Source organism: Danaus plexippus, chromosome 7, assembly GCF_018135715.1.
Source record: "Danaus plexippus chromosome 7, MEX_DaPlex, whole genome shotgun sequence".
NCBI classification, from domain to species: Eukaryota; Metazoa; Arthropoda; class Insecta; order Lepidoptera; family Nymphalidae; genus Danaus; species Danaus plexippus.
The window spans coordinates 3,981,655-4,002,813 of record NC_083541.1 but is presented as its reverse complement, the minus strand read 5'-3'; the positions used below and the strand labels follow the sequence as shown (position 1 = coordinate 4,002,813).

The following is a 21,159-nucleotide window of genomic DNA, read 5'->3' as shown; positions in this document are numbered from 1 at the left end:
TAAACAAAGAACAAAAGAATTCACAGTTAAAACAATATATACTTACATTTTGGGCATGCATAATAATTAAAATAACCAAAGGAAACAAATTTACAATGTTGTTTAAACATTTAATTGTTCTTCATTCATTTGTTTTGATTTAACTTCATGACATCATAAACAAAAGCAAATTGGGTTTCCTGTGTCTGTTGCTACTTCGAGGGCTGTAATCATGGAACTAACACGCTTTGTGTCTTATAGATCAAGTTTATTACTTATTATGATATTGTCATATTGTGATTGTTTGACGCCTCAATGTAGAAATGAAAAAGGAGAAGCAGTGGACTGGTAAGTATTTTTTGTAATTTATGTATATATTTCAGGTACGCCAACAATTGGCGTACCGAATATTATTTTATAGTATTAGTTAAATTTGAATTGAAAGGGGATTATTTAAAATTTAAAAAAAAAATTACTTTGAAAAGTTTGTGGATAAAATTAAGGTACATATTTACAAATCACTAATTTAAGACAATATGTTTATGCTTAATGATTCACTCATAATAGATAAAAGCCTTTTGCGCAGTTGTGGTTTTCCTTTTAACATTATTGGCAAGATAATAATTCATTACGTTGACTTTTTAGTGTAACCCCATAGAATTAAAAAAAACATAAAATTTAAATTAAGAAAATAAATGTTACTATATAATGCACTATGTAAAATAAATTTTTAGGTTCTATGTATACAAATTACCTAGAGAGAAGAATCATTTAAATCCACTAGTGCGTAGAGGAGTCGCTTATATGCATCTGACACCATCTAAGTTAAGAGGTGGCTGGATTATGTCGGATTTGGCAATAAGTGATCCACGGTCTATGGTGGGAAAAACATTAGCCCCATTATACCAGGTAAAGTACAATAAACACTAATATAAGACAGTACACTGATTAAATTATTATTAAAAACATATCTTCTATCATGCTAAAAAGATTGATTGCAAAAAGTATGCATATTCATAGATTGGCATTATATTATGTAATTTTAGGATAAAAATATTATATCATTAGTGTATAATGATCAACCTCCAGCTACGGAAAATCAACCAGATCTACTTCAATCCGTCGCCGAGATGTATTCAAGGAGCAAGAAAGGTATAACTAATACATTAAAAAAGTGAATATTTATGACATAAGCATAGGTAAAAAAATTTTTTTTATTTTAGGACAGTTGAAGCAAGTGGGTGTTAAAAAGTACAAGAAATTCAAGTTAGGTGATAAATACTATGATGATTATGACTTAGCTGAAATGTGTAAAATGCATTCAAAATTCATGAAGACAAGAGTTGAAAGTGGTCACACTAAAGGAGTTATATTAGGAGATAAGTTCACATCACTGTGGCTTGTTCATTCTGTGCCTAGATTCCCTCCTTTACCAGATAGTGAGTATTCAGAACATTAGGACGAATTTCAATCTCTGTAAATATTTACCATACATGTTATATATTAATTAAATTCAGCACACTTGTTGAATTATTGAAATTAGAATTATAAGGTTTAAGTTCCTATTGTCACTAATGTGCTAGGACATAAAATAGAAAAAAATATATTAAAATTTCATCTGTTGTAATATATTTTCAGTCAATAGTATGAACATGAGCTCCTATGGTTACCCAACAACCGGGACAAAATATGGTCAATCATTTCTGTGTGTGTCCGTACAGACATCGACACTTAATCAGATTGGAACGCAATTGAAATACAACGAGCCACTAATAGTGTACAGTCACATTCCACAGGAATTTGACAATGAGTTACCAAACTTAGTTGATGTTGTAAGGAACAAAACTATTGATGTATCACCCTGGTTTGTCCATATGTTATTTATTATGTTAATATTGGATTACTAAATTTAGCAATTTTTTTTGGGTTGTACTGTTAAATGTATTAAAGTTTTTGCATGATCCGTTGAAGAGTGAAGTTATATAATTCTATTGAGATAAAAAAATAAATCATCATTGCTTTATGTGAAATATTTATTTGCAGTAACAATATTAAAGCTTTTGATCAATTTGGCAGGTACCATATAGAGAGTTTTGAAACTTTAGTTGGTAGGAAGTTTCTGTCATTTGCAAAGAGTGCAATGTTCAACGACGACTTGTACAGTGGTTTGGTAGCCGAAGTTCTGCAATCAGATCTCCTGGTGGAATCTTGGACTAATGGACCTGGGACTTTGGACTCGGAGTGTACAAGGAACTTCCAGTAATGTATTATTTTTCATTATATAATACTCAAACCCATAAACGACATAATCGCAAGCACTAACTCCTGGTGCTAAAAGGTAAAGGGACTAACAACGGATTAGTAACATAAGAAGGTAAATTAAATCGTTAGGACTCGAGTTGAGAAATGTTTTTTGGGAAAATGGAGATGCTCTCAATTCACTATAGACATTTCTTATATACCAATAGATCAGTTGTTTGAATTTAAATTACCATAGACAAGGTCTAGAGGATCGTTTCTAGTAACTTCAACATCAAATGTATGGATCAGCAGTGTATACACAATCTTCATTTAAAGCGACGAGTAAAACTGTTTACCAATAGCGTTAAGGCGCAATTTTTTTAACAACCAATAAATTTCCTCGAAATTTCTAACTATTTGATATTTCCAGAGTCCGTAACATAGAGCGTCTGAAGTTCCCTATAGCGAAGATGTCTTTCACTTCCCATAACGATCACTCCAAGTGGGCGGTTGCCGTCGCACATAAAATGCACAACAGTCAAGACACCAAAGTCGCGGACTATTGGGTCTGTGTCGGGGACATTAATAGAGCGGTCAGTGTATACATGATAAATTAAATTTATACATCGATAACAATACATCGGCAAATAAGTTGTGATACCTTGATTTCAGGTGGCAAATCCCCCCTTTTTTGATTAAATATGTCGTCCAAAAATTCCAAAAGCTTGTAAATTATTATGATATTATAGAAAGTAACAAACTTTGAAGGTTTTATCAGATATTTTCGAGTACCATTAGTTTGCATCTTCATACTGAATACTTAAAGTTTCCAGTTTTTTATGCATAAATATTCGCACACGATATACAAATATGCTCATGATGGGAAAAAAATTTTCCTCATTTAGTTTGACCTTGCCAATACAAAGTAGGGACTTTAAGGGAGTTTTTTTAACCGAAACAAGTGTATTATTTCCAGTTACCCCAGGAGTCACGTGGTGGGGGAACTGTTTGTACGTCAGGCCCCATACTGTGGGGTAACTTCGCTCACCTGATAGAAAGCGTTCAAACGTGTAACAATTGAGACTGAACAGAGAAAATACGATAACTGAAATAATTTTAGGCAGGGGTTCCCAATCATTTCTGTACTATAACCTTTTTTGTCTGTTATAACTTTGTGATACTTTGAGAACCCCTGACATAGACTGTGATGATATGTGATTGTATTAACTGAAATGTTTTTGTGTCTGTGTCTAACTATAATTCTTTATAAGATAACTTGTATATCATATATTTACTAAGTATAATTTGTTGTTTTATAAAAAAACTTTATACAAATATTCAAACAAAGGAACCATTTATACAGATTTTAATGTACATACATATTTCTTTTTTTAATTAATTTCTGGTCTTGATTATTTGAGCATGTTTCATTGCTTGCTTGCTTTTAGCGAGTTTCATTTCGATCCAATACTCTGATAGACTTTTTGTTCTATTATTTATATTTTTTTTATATAATTTTAATATATATTTTTTTTATAATGAAAAATCATTATTTTTAAGGCATTGTAAGTAATTATAAAAATAATAATATAATTACCAAATAAAAAATATTAAAGAACCATGTTTTTCTTATCTTGAAATTTCTTTGACGTATATTGGCTGAATACCATCAAATTTCAGCCACAGAATTTTTTATTTTTTTTTTTAAACTAAAATAAATACTACAGGCCATAAGGCCTGTTATGGTCTAAAACTTGTGCGAACCACAGTTTCGAAACACCTGACAGTTTATTTATCGCGTTTTATTTCAGCTATATAATTTTACTATAAACTTAGCTATTTTTTTATGCTTCTTTTTATAATATTTTCGCATTTTTTTCTAAATTTCATAACTTTTAAGTCAACCATTGTAAATAGAATGTTATGAATATCTGTTACACATGAAAAATATTTTAATAAATCTATTATTATTTCATATTTGTTTTGTAAGTTATTGCTATTCGGATATTCGAGGATGGGGTTACATTAATTTACATTGCCGAGACAACGACAATGCTCCGGTTGACTGGTAAATATGAAACCACTAATTTAAAAATCGATTATTTATGAATAATATCGATTAAACAATTGGGTCTCATTGTCACACCAGACCATACGTTCAAATGTTTTTGTTCTGTTTTTTTTTTATAGTTATATTGAATTTTAAAGTAAAATTAATACAATACCAGACAAATAAAGCGATCTAAAAGTAAAAAACAAAAAGCAATTCATTTCTTGATGTGTTTTGTTTAAACATTCATTGGCTCCTGACTGATGAACAGACCTAAAAGGGTTACTAATTCCTTCAGGTGGTATATTTACAAGCCTCCCAGCGATGTGGTGCCCTTCTTCGAGTTTGGTCGTAACTTTACATTTATAACACCGGAGTCTAAGGGACGGTGGCAGCAATCAAGGAAATATATAACGTCTAATTCCATGCTCCAACACACACTAGCTCCTATATACAGGGTATTATTACTTAAAATACTTTGCGGAGTTCATTTTAATACATGCGTCACAAAAAGGTCCCGAATACGCAACCTCCTTTCGTGGCATTGACGGAATATATCGTTAAAGTTTGTTAAGGTCCAAAATCATAAAGTAAAGACGAATACTCGTTTCTATATTTTGGCACAGAATTTATTTCTACATATAAAATTTGTACAATCTGTTAAATTTTATTACATTCCTAAGTTAATCCCTGATCGTGTCCCCTCCATTCTACTCGGCACTGGCAGAATATACTGTGCACATCTATGCACAGATCAAGGCCATTTTTAAAATAACCATAACCAAAGTTTCTACAAATCTGGTCTTTCATACAAGTTAGAGTGATTTAAGAATAGTTGGTTTTATTTAAAGTAGGTCTAAGCTAAGCAAAAAATCCTTCTAGATTAATAAAGTAAAATAAAGTATTATCGAACGACATTATATTAACTTAAAAAGTAGAAAAATTTTCATATTACAGCCAACTTACACAGACTATCTCGCCGTTGCGGTGTACGATGAGCGCAAGGGTAACAAACGTGTCTCAGGATCTCTCTCACGAGGTGTGCTCATGGCTGATGAGATGGGCGGTGTTTGGTTACATCATACAGTTCCAGGACTTGTTGATTTAAACAGTGAGTACATAGAGAGAAACAGTTCATTGACTATTGTTGTTAATTAAAAAACCCTCTACAGTACCTGTGAACATTGTGAACTTACAAAATAGAATGTATCCACCTACTAGGTTAGGTAAGAAAGTAAGAATATTAGAAAAATATTCAAGCTGAAATCCTTGATTTTTATAGATATTGCTCTGACCGTTTGTGTTAACTTAAAACTGATACTACTTTTGATCGATGAAATTCGTTATTCCAATTAAAATATTAATAATTTACGTATTAGTAAAAACTTTTTCTTAATTCTATAATCTATCCTAACGTCGTCTATAAAATGTGTTGTAGGCGATCGTCCGACATTCCCTGAAAGCGAGAGTTCATATGGGCACCTTATTATGTGTCTCTCAATTGACTTAGACACTATTAATTCGATAGCATATAATTTGAGAAACGTATACCCAAAGCTGACGTATTTAAAAATACCGAAAATAATACAGAATTTAGTTCCCAATTGGAGGTCACTTGAGGTACCATTAAAGAGGTAAATAAAATCAACTACTATAACTGATAGAAACATTGTTTGTTTATAAATTTTACAGAATAAGGCAAAGGCGTTTCAACGACCCAAAGACATCTTGGAGAACAAATTATTAAAATTTTAAGTGAATCGAACACATGTTACAATATATACATATATATTTTAGTTCTTTGCACATTTAAATGAAATATTTTTTTCAGTAACGTTATAAAAAGCCAGGCCTTAATTCCGCGCGACAATTCAATAAGAGTAGAACTCCTCACACGACCTCCTGGTGACAAAGATTCTATATATAAGGCGTTCGCAAACTCCAAGAATATTATTTTGGACGTCTTCGGACAAAGAGGATCGTTGTGTAAAAAAAATTATGGGTTAGTGTGTCTTATTATTTCAGAATTAGAAAAAACTTATTGTAATTTAGAAATTACATTTTATCTAATTATTTTTTGTTTCTCTTAAAAAATTCGCTTATTTTTCTAATCTTCCAGTCTTTTTTTTAATAGCAGAGGGACATAGACTTTAACAGCTCGTAAACAATTTAATATTTTTTCCATGTCTATGTAGATTGTATGTATCAAAAAATCAAATGATTCCATTTTCTCACAGCGTCCGAAGTATTCAGAGTATATCATTGAAATATCCAGAAAAGGTTTATTACTTGAACAACAAAACAGACAAAATGCATTTCGCTGTGAGCACAGCAGCTCATTGGCAGGTCCTGGGTTCGGGTCCCCGGCAGTACTGGACCTGTATTAGTAATTTATTTATGGACGATAGACACGATTTAGGAGGCGATCTTGTTTGTGTCGAGGATTATAAAATTTGGCTTACTTTTGACAATTTGAAAGTCAAAGAGCCTGAATGTTAGATTATTATAATTATTGAATGAAATTTGTGCTTTTTTATTTTATTTATTTTGGATAAACTGAAAATAATATATTCAAGTTGAGAATTTAATGATATCAATAAAATTTGTATCACAAAAATGTCTTGTTTGGTTGTTTGAAAACTTCCTCTCCTCGTAAGTTTTTCCTTTGTCAAATTCCGATAAAATATTTATGTCTGCAACTCGATGGTAAGTTGGAATATAAAATGGACATAAAATTATTTTTAAGCAAAGAGACCGTATATGAACCAGAATAAATCATATGTCCATAAAAAAATATAAATAAGAATAAAACAAAATGACGTTTAAAAGACATGTTTAATATACAACACGAACATTATTTACAACGCAAGAAGGTTGGTCGGTTGACGCACATCAACCATTCACGGGCAACCTTAATAAGCTACAAAACCTACGCTTATGGCTTCGCTGGACTTACATAAGTAACTTCCCTCACCCAACGTAGTTTGGCTTTCAGTGTAATTCCATAGCAAAGCAATAGTTCATAAATTTGGCGCCGTATAACTATCACTCGTCGTTTGGTACCATACTTGACTACTAAATATAGTTTACCAAAATCGTTACATCTACTTCCCACACAGGATCAGTAGGTCGCTTAACTTATAAGATAATAAACATTTATTATATAAGAAGAAGTGTTTACAATATAATTTCAGATAGAGATTCTTTGGATAATAATAATTTGTATAAAGTGGCATTTAATTAAAGCATCCAATGTTAAGGCTAATTATTAAGTGCCCGTAAAAAATAAACAACAATGCCAATGCTATACTAATACGGAAGTATTTACAAGAAATTTATTCTTAACGTTAATTGACTCGTTTGTTAAATGGAAAACCAGGCGTTACGTGTCAATGGGATACTCTCAGAGATGGCATCCGTGTAAACCAGGAGTCTTGTTTGATTTTCAAATAATAGGAGTCTCTCGGGGATGGTGACGTCAGAGCTTCCTCTAGAACCTTCAAAGCACTGGTCGGTAAGACTTTAGCGCTGTACTCCGCGGCCTCACCAGGCATGGTCACCGCACAGGTAGCTGTAGACGACGAGCTTACTTCAGAATTCGGTGTATCCGGGCGGCTAGAATGAGATAATATAAACTTATTAAAAATAATACAATAAGTAGTCAAACTATAACGCTTTCTTTAGAGATTTAAAACAGATGAATTCAGAAATTGCTACTTAGCACAATGTTTGTTGTATGATAGGCGTTAAATAAACAATCTGAGAGGAAAAAATAAGTAGAATTACAACATCATAAGATACAAAATTGAGACCTTGACGGTTGGCTTATAGGCGTGATCTGCATCGGTGGTGCGTATATTTCCTCCGCAGCTAGATCAGGCGCGTGCAGGAGCACGACGTGAAGCCTCCGTGCACGCAACGTAGCGCGCAATGCACGAGCAGCGCCCCAAGTGCCCCATCTTACGGCGGCAGAACATGCGCTGCCTTCGCTCTCACCACGGGATAGGCTTTCACAGGCCGTGTCTGATGTAAGACCTGAAAAGGGTTTATTATAATGAACCCCTTATATTTGTCTGAAATAATCTTTGTTACAAATACCTAATATGTAATTAAATGGCATTTGCAAATTATTATTATTTAAAAACTATTCAAAAGAAAAAAAAAACAGAATTATGAAGACCTATTTAATTATAACTTTACCTACTATAGTACTAATACTATATTGAAATATAGATATGAGATAGTAAGTATAATATTTTTGTTCTATATTAATAACAATTGACAGGATATAAGAATATTTTTATGAGAAAATTTTACACATGTTTTTATGGGATCTTATAACCAAATATATATTTATCATTAATTTTCATATAGTATAGAAATGAAAATACTTTTATCATTCGTGGGTTTAGTCAATAAATTGCTATTTCAATTTACCAATATAAAACAGTCGCCCAGCATAAGGGTGGTCGGCAGCCGCAGCGGCCAGAAGCGGTGAGAATGTCCTGGCGACCCTTAGGGCTCCAAGGATATTACAACGAAGGGCACTCTCCCAGACCGAAGGTCCACCGAGACCACTGCTACCAGCTGTATTGATCACTGCCCAAACTCCTGGAAATTATAATAAAATATTACATATCACTGGTGCTATTGAATAAAAATACTTCTTAATACACATTTAATCCATATATGGGTTGTTATATTTTTTGGGCAACAGTGTCATCTATAAGTCATAAGGCGGACTATTTAGGTTTCTTCACTATCAAGTAACTTTTATTCTTTAGAGTTAAGTTTTTGTAATTGTGGCTAGATGTCGCTAGTTGCTGGATTAGACTTTGCATATATGATGTTTAATGCATTGAGTTTATAATTATTTCAAATAAAGTAAAAAATACATTAATTTTAAATAGCTATCTCTTATTTTATTATAGTTATAATAAAATAATCTATTTATTTCTATTAATACTTCTTAAATATGGCTATCATCTCTCAAGCACTGCTGGTGTAGTGGTATCATGCAAGATTCCCATTCTTGCGACCCGGGTTCGATTCCCGGGCAGTGCACTGACGTTTTTGGTTAAATCTTTTAAAAATTCAACATTTACTTTTTTATATTTACAGTTTTTACATTATTCCAAATACTGATGCCTTAAAAAAATCTATCGAAAGAAAAGTAATTACGTAAAAAAATTTACAACAAAAAACATTAAGGACGCTTTACGAAGCTTTAGATTTTAATAATACCATGTTCTCCAGCGGGGAGATGTTGGGCTGTAGCTCTGGCCGCTTCCTCTAATAAATCTTCTCTAGCCACATCCAGTTCTAAAGTCGCTAGCCTCGGGGGAGCTTGATTCTCCGGCGTCGCGGCTACATGTGCTTGAAGCCAGGATTCGGCTAGACGAGCGCCGAGGCCGCCCTGTCGACAGCCGGCTATAACTCGCCAACCTTTGCTGCTTAGGTATGTCGCAATCTGACAAGTTAAGTTTTTTCATATGTAGCTTTTGTGTTCACGATTTCACGAGTTTATACTATTTCTATGTTCAGAATAACATATTCATTGATGGTTTTTTAATCAATACATAAAACAATTAATTTGCTTTCTTGCATTGGCCATTAACGACAGATACGAGAAATAAATTATTAATTAACATTGTTATATTGTAATACATATTAGTTGGTTTGACCTTAAGTAATTTTACCTGCAATCCAAGAGCGGAATCCACGGACGTAACAAGAACAGTCTTAGCGCTGTCCACTGGCAGCACTTCAGCAACGCGAACCTTCCTCAATAGATAGAGCAGCAATGCTCCAACTATGCTGCACAACGCCGCCAGTTGCAGGCCAAGGGATAACCACGTCAACGGGTCCATTATAATTGCATTATTTGACTGTCTGAAACAATAAGCGCGATTCATATTTAATACGGGTTTAATAAATAACAAGATATAATAATAGCACATAGAAAAATATTATACCATTAACTATGAATAACTCTAAAAGCTGTCTTTTAAAAAATTATATAATATATTTCAATTATGTAATAAAATTAAATTTAGTATATAAAAACCAAAAATCTTTCCAATCATCTGTATTTTATCAACTTATTGTGGTTTGATATCAAACAATAAATAAAAAATAAAAACTATTCCAACGCCTTAATCTAGAACTGGTATATTATAATATTAGAAGACAAACGATTTAAAACCGCTAGTATATCAGATATATTAATTTCATTCAGACCAGACGTATTGCTTCATTAGTTGACCGCTTGTTTATAGTCATAGTGTTTCCTAAACAGATATAACACAATAGTTATTCATGCGCTTGTAATTTGCTCCGCACAATGTCCTTCTCATAACCCATGCAAAACAATTCGCATCACGTTTCGTGTTTGATATCACTGGATCTGACGTCACTTATTAAATTATTTTATTGTTCATCAGCTATTATTAATATGTGATAAGCAAAGATTTAGTTTGTCACTGTTTATGAGAAATGGAAAATAATTAAAATCTACGATAGTCGCTACTTGGTTACCAAAACGAGTATGTAAGCGCGCTTATTTGCATGACTCCCAAATATATACACTTCTATGAATAAAGATACATAAAATGTTGTTCCTTTTGGTATGCATCCTATGGAGACATCCTGCTTTAAATGCTTACAAAATATTAGCCGCATCCTGTCTAACGGGAATCAGCTTTAACTTCCGATTGAACACGACCTTAGCTTTAGTGACACGTTATTGTAAATAAGGTGTTTGCAGGCTTGCTAAAGCACTGAATAAAGTCAGTATATAGGCTCTTTTCAGACGACTATCATAGCATTATGTGACTTCATATTGTACTTAATAATCAGAGGATAAAATTAAAAGATTTATTACTGAATAACACAAAAGCCGCTGAAACTATTAAGATAATTTAAATAATAGTTTTAAGTATGCCTTTATAATAATAGATGTACAAGTTAGCGGATTTTGTCACACAAACGCTTAAAATGAAGAAATTAACTTAAGCGACAAACAATAACTAGTATAATGATGGTAAATAAACAACTTTCACCCTACCCTCTACAAATGAGGAGGAAAGCTAAGAAAACTATTACAATTTACCGCTCACGAGGAACATTACATTGCAATTGCTATCTCTGGAAAGTCTTTTGTTTTCCCTTTTATTTGACTCGTAAGCTGTCATTTATATATTTTTAAATGATTATATATAATCATTGAAACAGCTCTCTATGGGTAGGTAATTTAATGTCAATCACTAGAAAAGTTTAAGAATTAAATTAAATATATTAATAAAATTGTTATTATTTTTTATTATTTTTTTTTATTTAAGTGACATTGCGTTATTTCAGCCGCTCTATAGTCCGCCAAATCACTTCTCGCCAGTTAAAAAACAAGAGAAACTCGCTAAACTATACTTATAGCGGTGCCAGTTTATAACAGACAAACCCTTGCACTCCCATCTACACCCGCTGTAGTGTTAGGCAACATATCCAACCGGTCCATAAAGATTTTTAAATCGTATATACACATTTAAAATAAAACATTTACATTCCAAATATCGAGAATTACCATGTACTCTATCTAATGACTACTTTCTTTTAATAATCACAGGTAGAAACTAAAATACGTAACTATTTTGTGAAGTAAAATAAAACTAAAAATATTAGCTCTCTCTGCAAAACGACTTAACCACTGTTTGTAGCGACTCGTTTAGTGACGGCTTCAAATATCATTTTTATTATAAAGCTATCTGAGATAATATACTTGAAATAGAAATAAATGTCTGCGGTCATTCTTGTTAAATCTTAAGACGTTCTAAATTTAAAATTTAAAAATTAATTTAAATGTTATTGAATTATTGTGACAAAAAAAAAATTCCCGCGAAAATAGATGTCTTATAAATTGAGGTAAAGCCAAGTTCAACAACACCATACATAAGAAGCTACAACAAATGATGTTTATCAAAGCGATGGCAAGACAATTGTTTGATAAAAACGTGGGACTTACATTGTGTTGAGTTATCTCTTTATCTTAAATAACAGGAAGTTCATGGTCGAAAAATGTAATATAATTATAACTCATTACACTTATCGTTAAATTAAAATATTATTATTATATAATTAGGAACTATTCGTTTTTATTATTGATATTAAATAATGATTACAGTAGTGTGTAGGGTCTATAACTACAGTTCGAGTCGATGATATGGATTTGATTCGAACATTGGCATTTTAATTGGTGTTCTTAAGTTTTAATGGATACTTAGAGTGGACTTACAGTATCAGATAAGGTAATTATAGAGCTGTCTATAGCTGAGAAGGTGATAATTAATCAGCAGGGAAATTGTTCCGTATCCTATGGAATATACATAAGAAACGAGATATTCCTGTTGAAATTCATACGGCGCAGGTTTCATAATTCTCTGTATCTGCGGTGGAATGTGTGTGAAATTCAACTTGGCAAGTGTAATATGATTAGTGCTTACTCGATTGCATATATAGTATAGTACAACCAACGACTGAAAGGGTAAATTCAGAATTTACATCGAGCTTACTTCCGGAATTCTCTATAGGTTAAATGAAACCAAAATTCACCTTTGAATAAAATAATACATAATTTACTAATTATTATGTATAATGTTAATAAATTAGTTTTAGGTAATAAATAAGTTTTAAAAATAGTAGTATTAGTATTGTAGATATCCTTATTGTACCAATATACCAATACTATCTGATATGGGATTATTATAACCGCATGCTGTAGCAAGGTTCAGCTCAATGTCCACTTACTCCGCTAACAACTATTCACTGCACCACAAAATTTAGCACTAAGCTGCAACCGGTTGCTAAGCTATAAAACGAGGATGTTAAAATTAGCAGGACCTGACGCATCTGCGCCGTCCACTTGATCGCGTATTTGCAAATGTTGAAGTCATTCCATTTATTTTATCTAATTGAAAGACTCAAGAGGAAAAAACAAAAGGGATTCTTTTGTCATACTGTATTAAATCAATTGCTGTCCTTAAGTCTTCCGAAGAATTAAAAAACGAATACCAATTTTTTTTATTATTTAGATGTGCACAATAAGAGAGAGTTTTAAATAATATATAAGAAAAAATAGCTTCATGTTTTAAGCGGATTATTTTAGAAACTAATTGTAGAGGCAATGTCAATGTATCCCATATTAAGAATAAAATGCTTGTGCTATTTTTACTTCTAACATATAGTTACAAATTTTTATCGGATTAATTAGTGATAGTATGAATCAGTTTTGTTTAATGTTTTGTGTAACGGAAGGTAGATTTTTTTTTTACATCCTCGTATCAAATTTATCTTGCTCCATCTATAGTAGTATTCCGTAGACGAGCATCGCAATCCTGATCTTTAGTAATGATCACTAATTGTGCTACATAACTAGTTAGTGTTTATACTACAGATAAGTTGTAAGTAACGTGCGTAATTATAGTTGCGTTGCGAACTATTTCGATATAACATATTGCAGTTGCACAACGCGTTGCCCGTGTGGCTAAAAACCCTAGGCCGAATGAAAGAAAACACAAAATATTAAATTAATTCATTTGTATACACTTTATACCACAATAATGATTCAACCTTAGCTTTAACGTTGTGTAAAGGTTCTGTTTTAAAGTCATTAGAAGGCAATTTTGTCAAACATTTTGGTACCTTAAATAACACGTTTCGTAAGGTCACGTGAGTGTGTTGGATATATGAGAACAGGTTAGATTAGATAAAACCTGTATGAATAAATGAAAAGGGGTCACAAGGTCCGATTTTTATATCTTATTACATATATAAAGATAAATTTAAAGAACTATAGGAAAAATCTTTCGAATAATTCCAAAAAAAAAAAAAGATAAACTTCGTTTATTGCCCTTAGTTTTCTGTTCATTTATATTATGACAACCAATACTTGTTTTGGCAACGCTCCTAAATATAATTAAAATGTAATAATTATTGCATTACATATGAAAGTATGTGAAGGCTCCCACAACTTGGTCCAATCATAGCTTACTAATTGACATGCGTGAAGCGTGGTTCAGCCTACGCAGTGTTGAACTGTCTTGATATCTACCCGTAGTTGATATACAACATAAATCGTAGTGAAAAACATTAATCAATATATTAGTAGCATATTATATGAAAGTAGCTCCTATCTAGATATTGTTTTGTCAAATTAGTTTTTATAAAAACTTTGCAGTTATTGGAAAATATTTAATACAGATTCACTAAAAAATCATTTTACAATTCAATGTTATGAAAAATTCAAATTCTGAGGATAAAGCCTTCAGCGTAACTTAATTAAAAATAAATATGATTTTGTATTAAATTAAGTATATTAAGACATTCTTAAAACATTTTAATTATATTTTCGCAATTATACTAAAAAAAGACACAAATGAAAAATGTACAAAATAGTTTATTCATTAATATCGACTAAATACGACTTCATTACTTTTTTAAACATTCTTATATAAGTAAGATATAAGTTTAGACATGGTTTTAGTACAAATTTATATTAGTATTAAATTATTGTATTTTTTTTTATAACGTAAACCCTGCTGCTTTTACAGCGTCACCGGGAGATAACATTTTTAGAAATTGACTTATTACATTAAATTTAAGAATAAACTTTTGCTTATAAGGTCTGAAGATGAAAAATCAGCGTAAAACAATTTTCATTTTCTTTTAAAAAACATTTTTATTACAAGCCTATGACGTAATGACTGTCCACATGTAACAAACTGACTAGCTTCGCTAGCATTAAGTGAAAGTCGCGAAAGTTTGGTTCGGCAGAACGGAATGGACATTGGAAATACATTTACTACTTAGAAGTTACTTACGAGTTTTCTCACACGTCAAACATGGAAACAGAAGTATTAAAACGACGTTACATAAATAACAAATAACAGCCGCTCATCAGTTAACAATCCATGTAAATTTCAAGCGAATCCGTGATCAATGGACTTATTCAGACAATAGGAAACTATCATACCTGAATGTTATCGGATAAACAATTTATTATCAACGATAATTTTATAAATGAAATGATTGTGGTGTGATGTTGTTCACAATGGAAACGGAATGAGTTAAGAATTATAATGATTTTTCATCTCGTCTGCCCGTCATCACAATTGCTATAAAATAAACAAAACTACTAGTAAATGTAATATAATATCTAGTAGCATATTCGAAAGGAGGTTTCACTTTAATTAAGATATTTTGTTTCATTCAATAGTTATTTTTATTTGATTGCATTTTCTTATTAAGCTAGCGTTGATTGTTTTCAATACCAAGTCAAAAACATATCATTCGCTACTATGTCACGGGTTGCAATATATAAATTAACATTTTGATTTTGGTATAAGGTGAAAGTTGGGTCACTTAATAACTCTAAGACTTTAATTACTATTAGAATAATATAATCGAAATTCTGTTATTTTGATATTAAAAATAAAATTAAGAGCATAGTTGAGGTAGACGCAATATCTTTTTAAGAAAACGCCTATTAAATGAGAATTCATTTCCTCCGTGTGTGAAGTCGGGATACTCATTATGTGAGAGGTGTTATATGTTTATTTGTCATTGGGTATTTAAAAAAAATGTTTGGCCGATTCAAATACGCTTTTGTTATTTCATCAGAAAAAAATTTATAGACTCGTAAAGAATCTAGGCATTTTAAAATCCTTACTCTTGCTGGAAATTTCTGAGAATGTAATCCCGGCTGTAAAAGCAGAGTGTGTCATGTTTTTGGGCTCAATATAGTACGTTTTAACAGTTAAAACTGCGCAACGATGGTTTCCTGTTCTCTGATCCGGCAAGTAGGATATTTAGAACAGTGGGATGTTAGGATGTACATCGTTTCAGAAAGTGATTTTAAATAGTAGTTAATGATTTACAGAACACGATTTCATTATGTTATATTATTTAAAAATATATATGTTTATTGTTTAGTTTCTTCGAGGCAAGTTATTTAAGACTTTCATCAACCAGTTTTATTAAAAAGTTACTTTATTATAATTCTACGAGTTATTTTTCAGCGGAGAATTCCTTAATTTGTTTTTTATCTCAATATATATATTTTTCAAAAACTCATCCAAAATTAATAATATTTTTATACCGTCCTTCAGATTATACAAATACAAAAATTTTAACTTTTTTTGGAGACGATTAAAACTAGCGTAGATTAACTTAATATTCAATTATGTCTCTGATATGAAGCTAGCATTGGTGGGTTAGGAAAATCACTTCGAGGGATGAAATTAATCACGCTTTCATGACTCGGCCATCACAGACTCAAACAGCATGTAATAGCTGGTTACTGGTTACCGAGCCATTAGAATGTACTGTAACTAAAGAGGTCTTTCATACGTATGTACCTACCGTACATACATACATCAATACACAATAGATTTACATGTATTGTTCTTGGTTAAACCTTTGATGAATAAAACTTTTTTTTTAATATCACATTAAGAAAATAATTACGTTTCCGTTTTGAATTACAAATAAAATTATTTTATTATTGTTTTATACAGACATGAATTAATTTTGTAAATTAAATGTGATATTTATTTTTTGTCTCAAATTAAGAGGATTTTTGTTTGGTCGATGTCGTAATATTTGTTGAGCTGAACGACAGAGATACTTTCATCGTTATCATTAGAAAAATCAGTCCTCTGGACGTTCCTTAGACATCCATATATACCTCTCACAACAAGCCACTGAGCTCTATCTTTAACTGAAGAGATATAAAGAATGAAAAGATAAATAAATTCATACCGGGGACGAAATTAGGTTGTGTTTCTTACAAATGTTAACAAATTCGTGTATTCCATACAAATTTAATACACTGAAGCCTAAAACAGATTAATTTTATTTATAGCACGAATCTGTATTTTTTTTTACTATTGCTAAATAAATAAAGTATATTAATTTTTAACAAGAAATGGTTATAGTAGAAAATTTGGGTTTAACGTACCATGTCCAAATATAAATTAATAGTTTGTCTAATTATTTAATTTTAATATATTATTATTATTAATATTAATATATAGGAGGAAAGCGTTAGATAGGAAATTATTTTAAGTTACACTCATATTCCACACTGTTGTTTACCCTGTCACTACAATTTTAAATCTAATCTGTACGGTTAAAACAATTTTGAATAGCCAAATACGTTGGAACTCATGTGCGAAGATTAATGATTAAATAACTAAAATCTCTCCGTATTGAAAACGACGGTGAACGACGGAGAACAAACTTGTGGTAAGGCCACTCCTTGCTATGGGAGACTCATAAGTAAACCAAACGAACCAAGCTTTTCAATGTACCAAATTTGACATGATACTCTTTTATTTTTAATTTCTATTCATGTCATGGAACTTAGGGATATTCAAAATTCGTATTATTTTAATCATTTTTTTATTTTAAGTTTCTATAAAATAATTATTACGTAAATAAAACTAAAAACTCTTTTTTATATTCGAACTACATACTATGCCAAATTTGTTATTCAAAACGTTCCGCGTTATATTTATAGGAGAATTGATTTAGAAGAATCTTTTCAACTTAAATAATAAATTTACAAAAGTAAATATAAAAACCAAGAAAACAAGTAAAAACATAAAATAACGCATACGAAGTCGCGTTTCACAGCTAGTTCATAGTCGTGTAAATAAATTAAAATCTACGACGTCGTTTTGTTAGACAAGGCTCTTTCCTGTGACGGTTTGAATAAGGAGTCGAATGTGACCGAAATACACTCTGTTGTTCAGCTGCGACAGGAAACGTTTACAAAGGACATTCTCGCTTTTATTACTAGCTATTTCAGGCGCACGAACTTTTTAAGATATCCGATGATTTATAAAATATTTCAAGATTCTAGTCCAAGGTATTAGACAACATTATAAATTTAATAACATTTTAACGAATTTTTATTTCATAATAATATATTATATGTTTGGTAAATTTTTCTATATAAATTTTTATCGCTCCAATGTTATAAGGACGCCTAAGTCACAGATATCATAAATAACGCATGATGTGAATTGAATTCGTGTGGAGTTACTAAGGAGTCGATAAGGCCACTCCTACACATTCCAACGCTGACATACATTTATAAACACATGTAAAAACTTATTATTATGACTTACCGTAAGCTAGCTGTGTGTAATGGACTCCTTATACAAAACTGTAATGCCTTTACCGTCACTATTCCTATAGAGAAATAAGCTTGCTCTTATATGTCCATTTAATAAATTATTATTTGTTTTTGCATTCCGATCTATCAAGCCGGTACTTTATTTTAAACGCAGATCTGAAATTTATAAAGATTAAAAAAAAAAAAAAAACGATAATCTGTCGGACAAACTCTCAACAATACCTCAGTTACAACACTTATAAACTTACATCACAGTCACATAAATAACTAAACGCAATTTGCATACTTGATTCGAGTTTATAAGATAACGTTAAGTAAACATTTGCTGTGTTTTTATTGTGCAAACCCTGCAGAGTAATTTCATATATTATTAACCTTGCTACTATAAACTTACGTAAAAAATACCACCCATAATAACAAAATAAGACTGTTCCTTACGAATTTGTTTCAAAAATTACGTTTTAATAATATGTATATGGATAAACAGGTTCTACATGATAGGCTGTTCAGTGAAGCCTTCCTTGGGCTCGCGTTTGTGTTAGTAATGTTAGAAAGTTAAATTTTTGTCAACGTGAAAGTACCACGAATACGTCGCGTGTGTCACTAATGCGTTTTATATGACCGCTGTACTAAAATGAAACTGTTTACTTATTTATAGCCATATTTATTGTTTCACTTATACATAAACAATTGTTTTATTGTTCGTTGCAAAGTCATTATATATGATTATACTGGTTTAAAACGAGATCAATTAATAGTTTTATTAACCTACAATATTTAATTATCATTTCATTAAAATATATATAAAAAATCTAAAAAAATGAAAGTAAGATGCATGCTTATCACAAGCTTACATGGTCTTACTACAAACAAGGCGTTTTCCGTTTTTCATTTTTTATAGTACGTTAAGACTATATTGTGCGGAGATTGAAACGAAAACTGTTAACTCTCCGTTTGTAGTGTTACGATGCAGACTTGTTATAAGCCTATATATAGATTATAAATGTATATGTTGTCAAGTAAAACTAAAGTGTGCTAACCATTAGAGACGACAAGAAGTGCCTTGTATCTTAAAGGGACATAATATATCAAAGCTTTTAACTTCAGTGTAATGTTTTAAACACTTACTCGTTCCGTTGGTGACCACAACAATAATTACGGTACCTTCAAAACATTTTTTGTAGATGCAATTAGTTTTGAGTAGGCTTTTTCTAGATCACAATATTCGAAAAGTTATGAACGTCTGTGTGTTTTTTTATGCTTCCGGAAGTAACTTTAGAATAACTACCAAATGTTACTGATACTGTTGATGATAATAATTGTATTTTTAATCATTGTATATATGTTTGCGTTTTATATATTATTTTGTATATTGAGCAAGTATTCTATTGAATCGTAAAAGTTTTATTAAAATCCTATAGAGAATCAATAATTTGCGTTACTGTTGAATAATATGCCGATTTTCTAAAGTAGCCATATTTTAAGCATATTAGCGTATTTAAATAATGTGCGTAGGTTTAAATTTTCAAAAAAGACTTTCTATTTTGCATATATTTACCAGCTTTTTATCGAGTATTCCATATGACTATACGAATAAATATATAAAGTTACCTAATACAATCAATATTTACCATAAAAATTTATGTAAATTTATAAACGATATCCTTTTACGATCTCGTGATCACGTCAAAATGATTATAAAACAAACGCTCTGTAATAACAGACACATCAAACCCGTGGGACTGAATTACGTACGGTTGTAATTACACAGTCAAGGTTACAACGTATAAAATTAACTTAACAAGTCCGTATAACATAAATAAATGTGACTTCATTTAAAATTGATCTTTCGTTTATTTCAAGAACATTTGTATTTTTATTTTTTTTTAATTAATAGTTTAATTTTAACTAAACGGAAATCAAACTTGACTTTAGATGGAAATGCTATGATAAAAACTAGTTTCATCGCTACGATATCTGGCATTTCGCGTATTTAGTGTACGCATCGTTTACAAATAATTCTACTATCTAAAATAATTAAATTCTTCCAATAAAAGAAAATGGGAAATTACAATAACAGGAAAGCGAAGCATCACGCGAGTGTTTCCTGCATTTGCTAAGGAAATTATATATAATGTCTTTGTCTTCCTACACAGTGTAGCTTGAACCAGAATTAAATTAGAAAGTAAGAGAAGTATATATATACTTCACTTGCTTTCTATATATATAGAAAGTAATATATATATATATGTATACATCATCGTATTTGGTTTAAACTTTTAAAGATGATGTCTATTCAAGTCGGAATTATTATCGAAGATGCTATGATCCCAGTTTCTTTATCTGTTCGATTTTATTCAATAAGGCATTGAACGCGACTTCAACAGATCAATAGATGCAAATACGCGGCCGACGATTTCCTGCATTGACATTCATTTGATTTGTCCTTTTTGTCTCATATGGTAGCCGACATTGGATTACATGAAAGGATTATTGGTATGTTTCTTATTTTATTCTGGCAAAGATCTACAAAGGTGTAATACTTTAAAATTATATTAATATATGTATTTTTGGAAGGTTAAAACAGTTAGGCCTAAATAACAAGTGGATCAAATAAAATTTTGTTGAGTCTCAAAAAACGTCAAACCAAGCGGTTATTTCTGGACTTGTAAAAAGTGTTAAAAAAAATATATAAAAA

The 21,159-nt window shown here is 31.0% G+C and overlaps 3 protein-coding genes and 1 non-coding gene across 6 annotated transcripts in view; 3 read left to right on the top strand and 1 right to left on the bottom strand.

Annotated features, from left to right (window-relative positions):
• The first annotated feature begins 4 nt into the window (after positions 1-4).
• Positions 5-3,838, top strand: LOC116770724 (deoxyribonuclease-2-alpha). Its single transcript, XM_032662321.2, has 8 exons — positions 5-327; positions 714-888; positions 1,026-1,131; positions 1,203-1,418; positions 1,618-1,843; positions 2,056-2,238; positions 2,651-2,813; positions 3,197-3,838. The coding sequence occupies exons 1-8, from the start codon at positions 212-214 to the stop codon at positions 3,299-3,301; spliced, it is 1,290 nt and encodes a 429-aa protein (XP_032518212.2). The 5' UTR covers positions 5-211; the 3' UTR covers positions 3,302-3,838.
• Positions 3,839-3,994: 156 nt separating this feature from the next.
• LOC133318748 (deoxyribonuclease-2-alpha-like) lies at positions 3,995-6,887 on the top strand. The gene is made up of 6 exons (XM_061520847.1): positions 3,995-4,288; positions 4,569-4,728; positions 5,228-5,381; positions 5,709-5,904; positions 6,102-6,272; positions 6,508-6,887. Exons 1-6 carry the CDS (start codon positions 4,161-4,163, stop codon positions 6,767-6,769), a joined length of 1,071 nt encoding a protein of 356 aa, XP_061376831.1. The 5' UTR covers positions 3,995-4,160; the 3' UTR covers positions 6,770-6,887.
• A 199-nt stretch (positions 6,888-7,086) lies between these two features.
• LOC116770765 (uncharacterized) overlaps positions 7,087-21,159 on the bottom strand; it is a 135,560-nt gene continuing 121,487 nt past the window's right edge. For 2 of the 3 annotated variants that reach the window (XM_061520866.1, XM_032662365.2), the window contains exons 2-6: positions 9,970-10,162; positions 9,515-9,740; positions 8,708-8,881; positions 8,083-8,305; positions 7,087-7,885 (exon numbers count right to left, since the gene is read on the bottom strand). In XM_061520866.1, the coding sequence (XP_061376850.1) occupies positions 7,660-7,885; positions 8,083-8,305; positions 8,708-8,881; positions 9,515-9,740; positions 9,970-10,140 (1,020 nt within the window). In that variant the 5' untranslated portion in view covers positions 10,141-10,162 and the 3' untranslated portion in view covers positions 7,087-7,659. Of the gene's footprint in view, positions 7,886-8,082; positions 8,306-8,707; positions 8,882-9,514; positions 9,741-9,969; positions 10,163-18,453; positions 18,632-21,159 lie in introns of those variants that run through there. The other variant, XM_061520865.1, reaches the window with a different exon arrangement.
• On the top strand, positions 9,264-9,334 carry Trnag-ccc (transfer RNA glycine (anticodon CCC)). The gene has a single exon. It is a non-coding gene; the product is annotated as a tRNA-Gly (tRNA).

Excerpts from the sequence above, each read along its gene's own strand:
- LOC116770724 (XM_032662321.2), top strand. The coding sequence starts at position 212 with ATGGAACTAACACGCTTTGTGTCTTATAGATCAAGTTTATTACTTATT. Across the intron at positions 328-713 it reads AAAGGAGAAGCAGTGGACTG|GTTCTATGTATACAAATTAC; the intron begins GTAAGTATTTTT and ends ATAAATTTTTAG. Across the intron at positions 2,814-3,196 it reads TCGGGGACATTAATAGAGCG|TTACCCCAGGAGTCACGTGG; the intron begins GTCAGTGTATAC and ends TATTATTTCCAG.
- LOC133318748 (XM_061520847.1), top strand. The coding sequence starts at position 4,161 with ATGAAAAATATTTTAATAAATCTATTATTATTTCATATTTGTTTTGTA. Across the intron at positions 4,289-4,568 it reads GACAATGCTCCGGTTGACTG|GTGGTATATTTACAAGCCTC; the intron begins GTAAATATGAAA and ends TAATTCCTTCAG. Across the intron at positions 5,382-5,708 it reads AGGACTTGTTGATTTAAACA|GCGATCGTCCGACATTCCCT; the intron begins GTGAGTACATAG and ends AATGTGTTGTAG.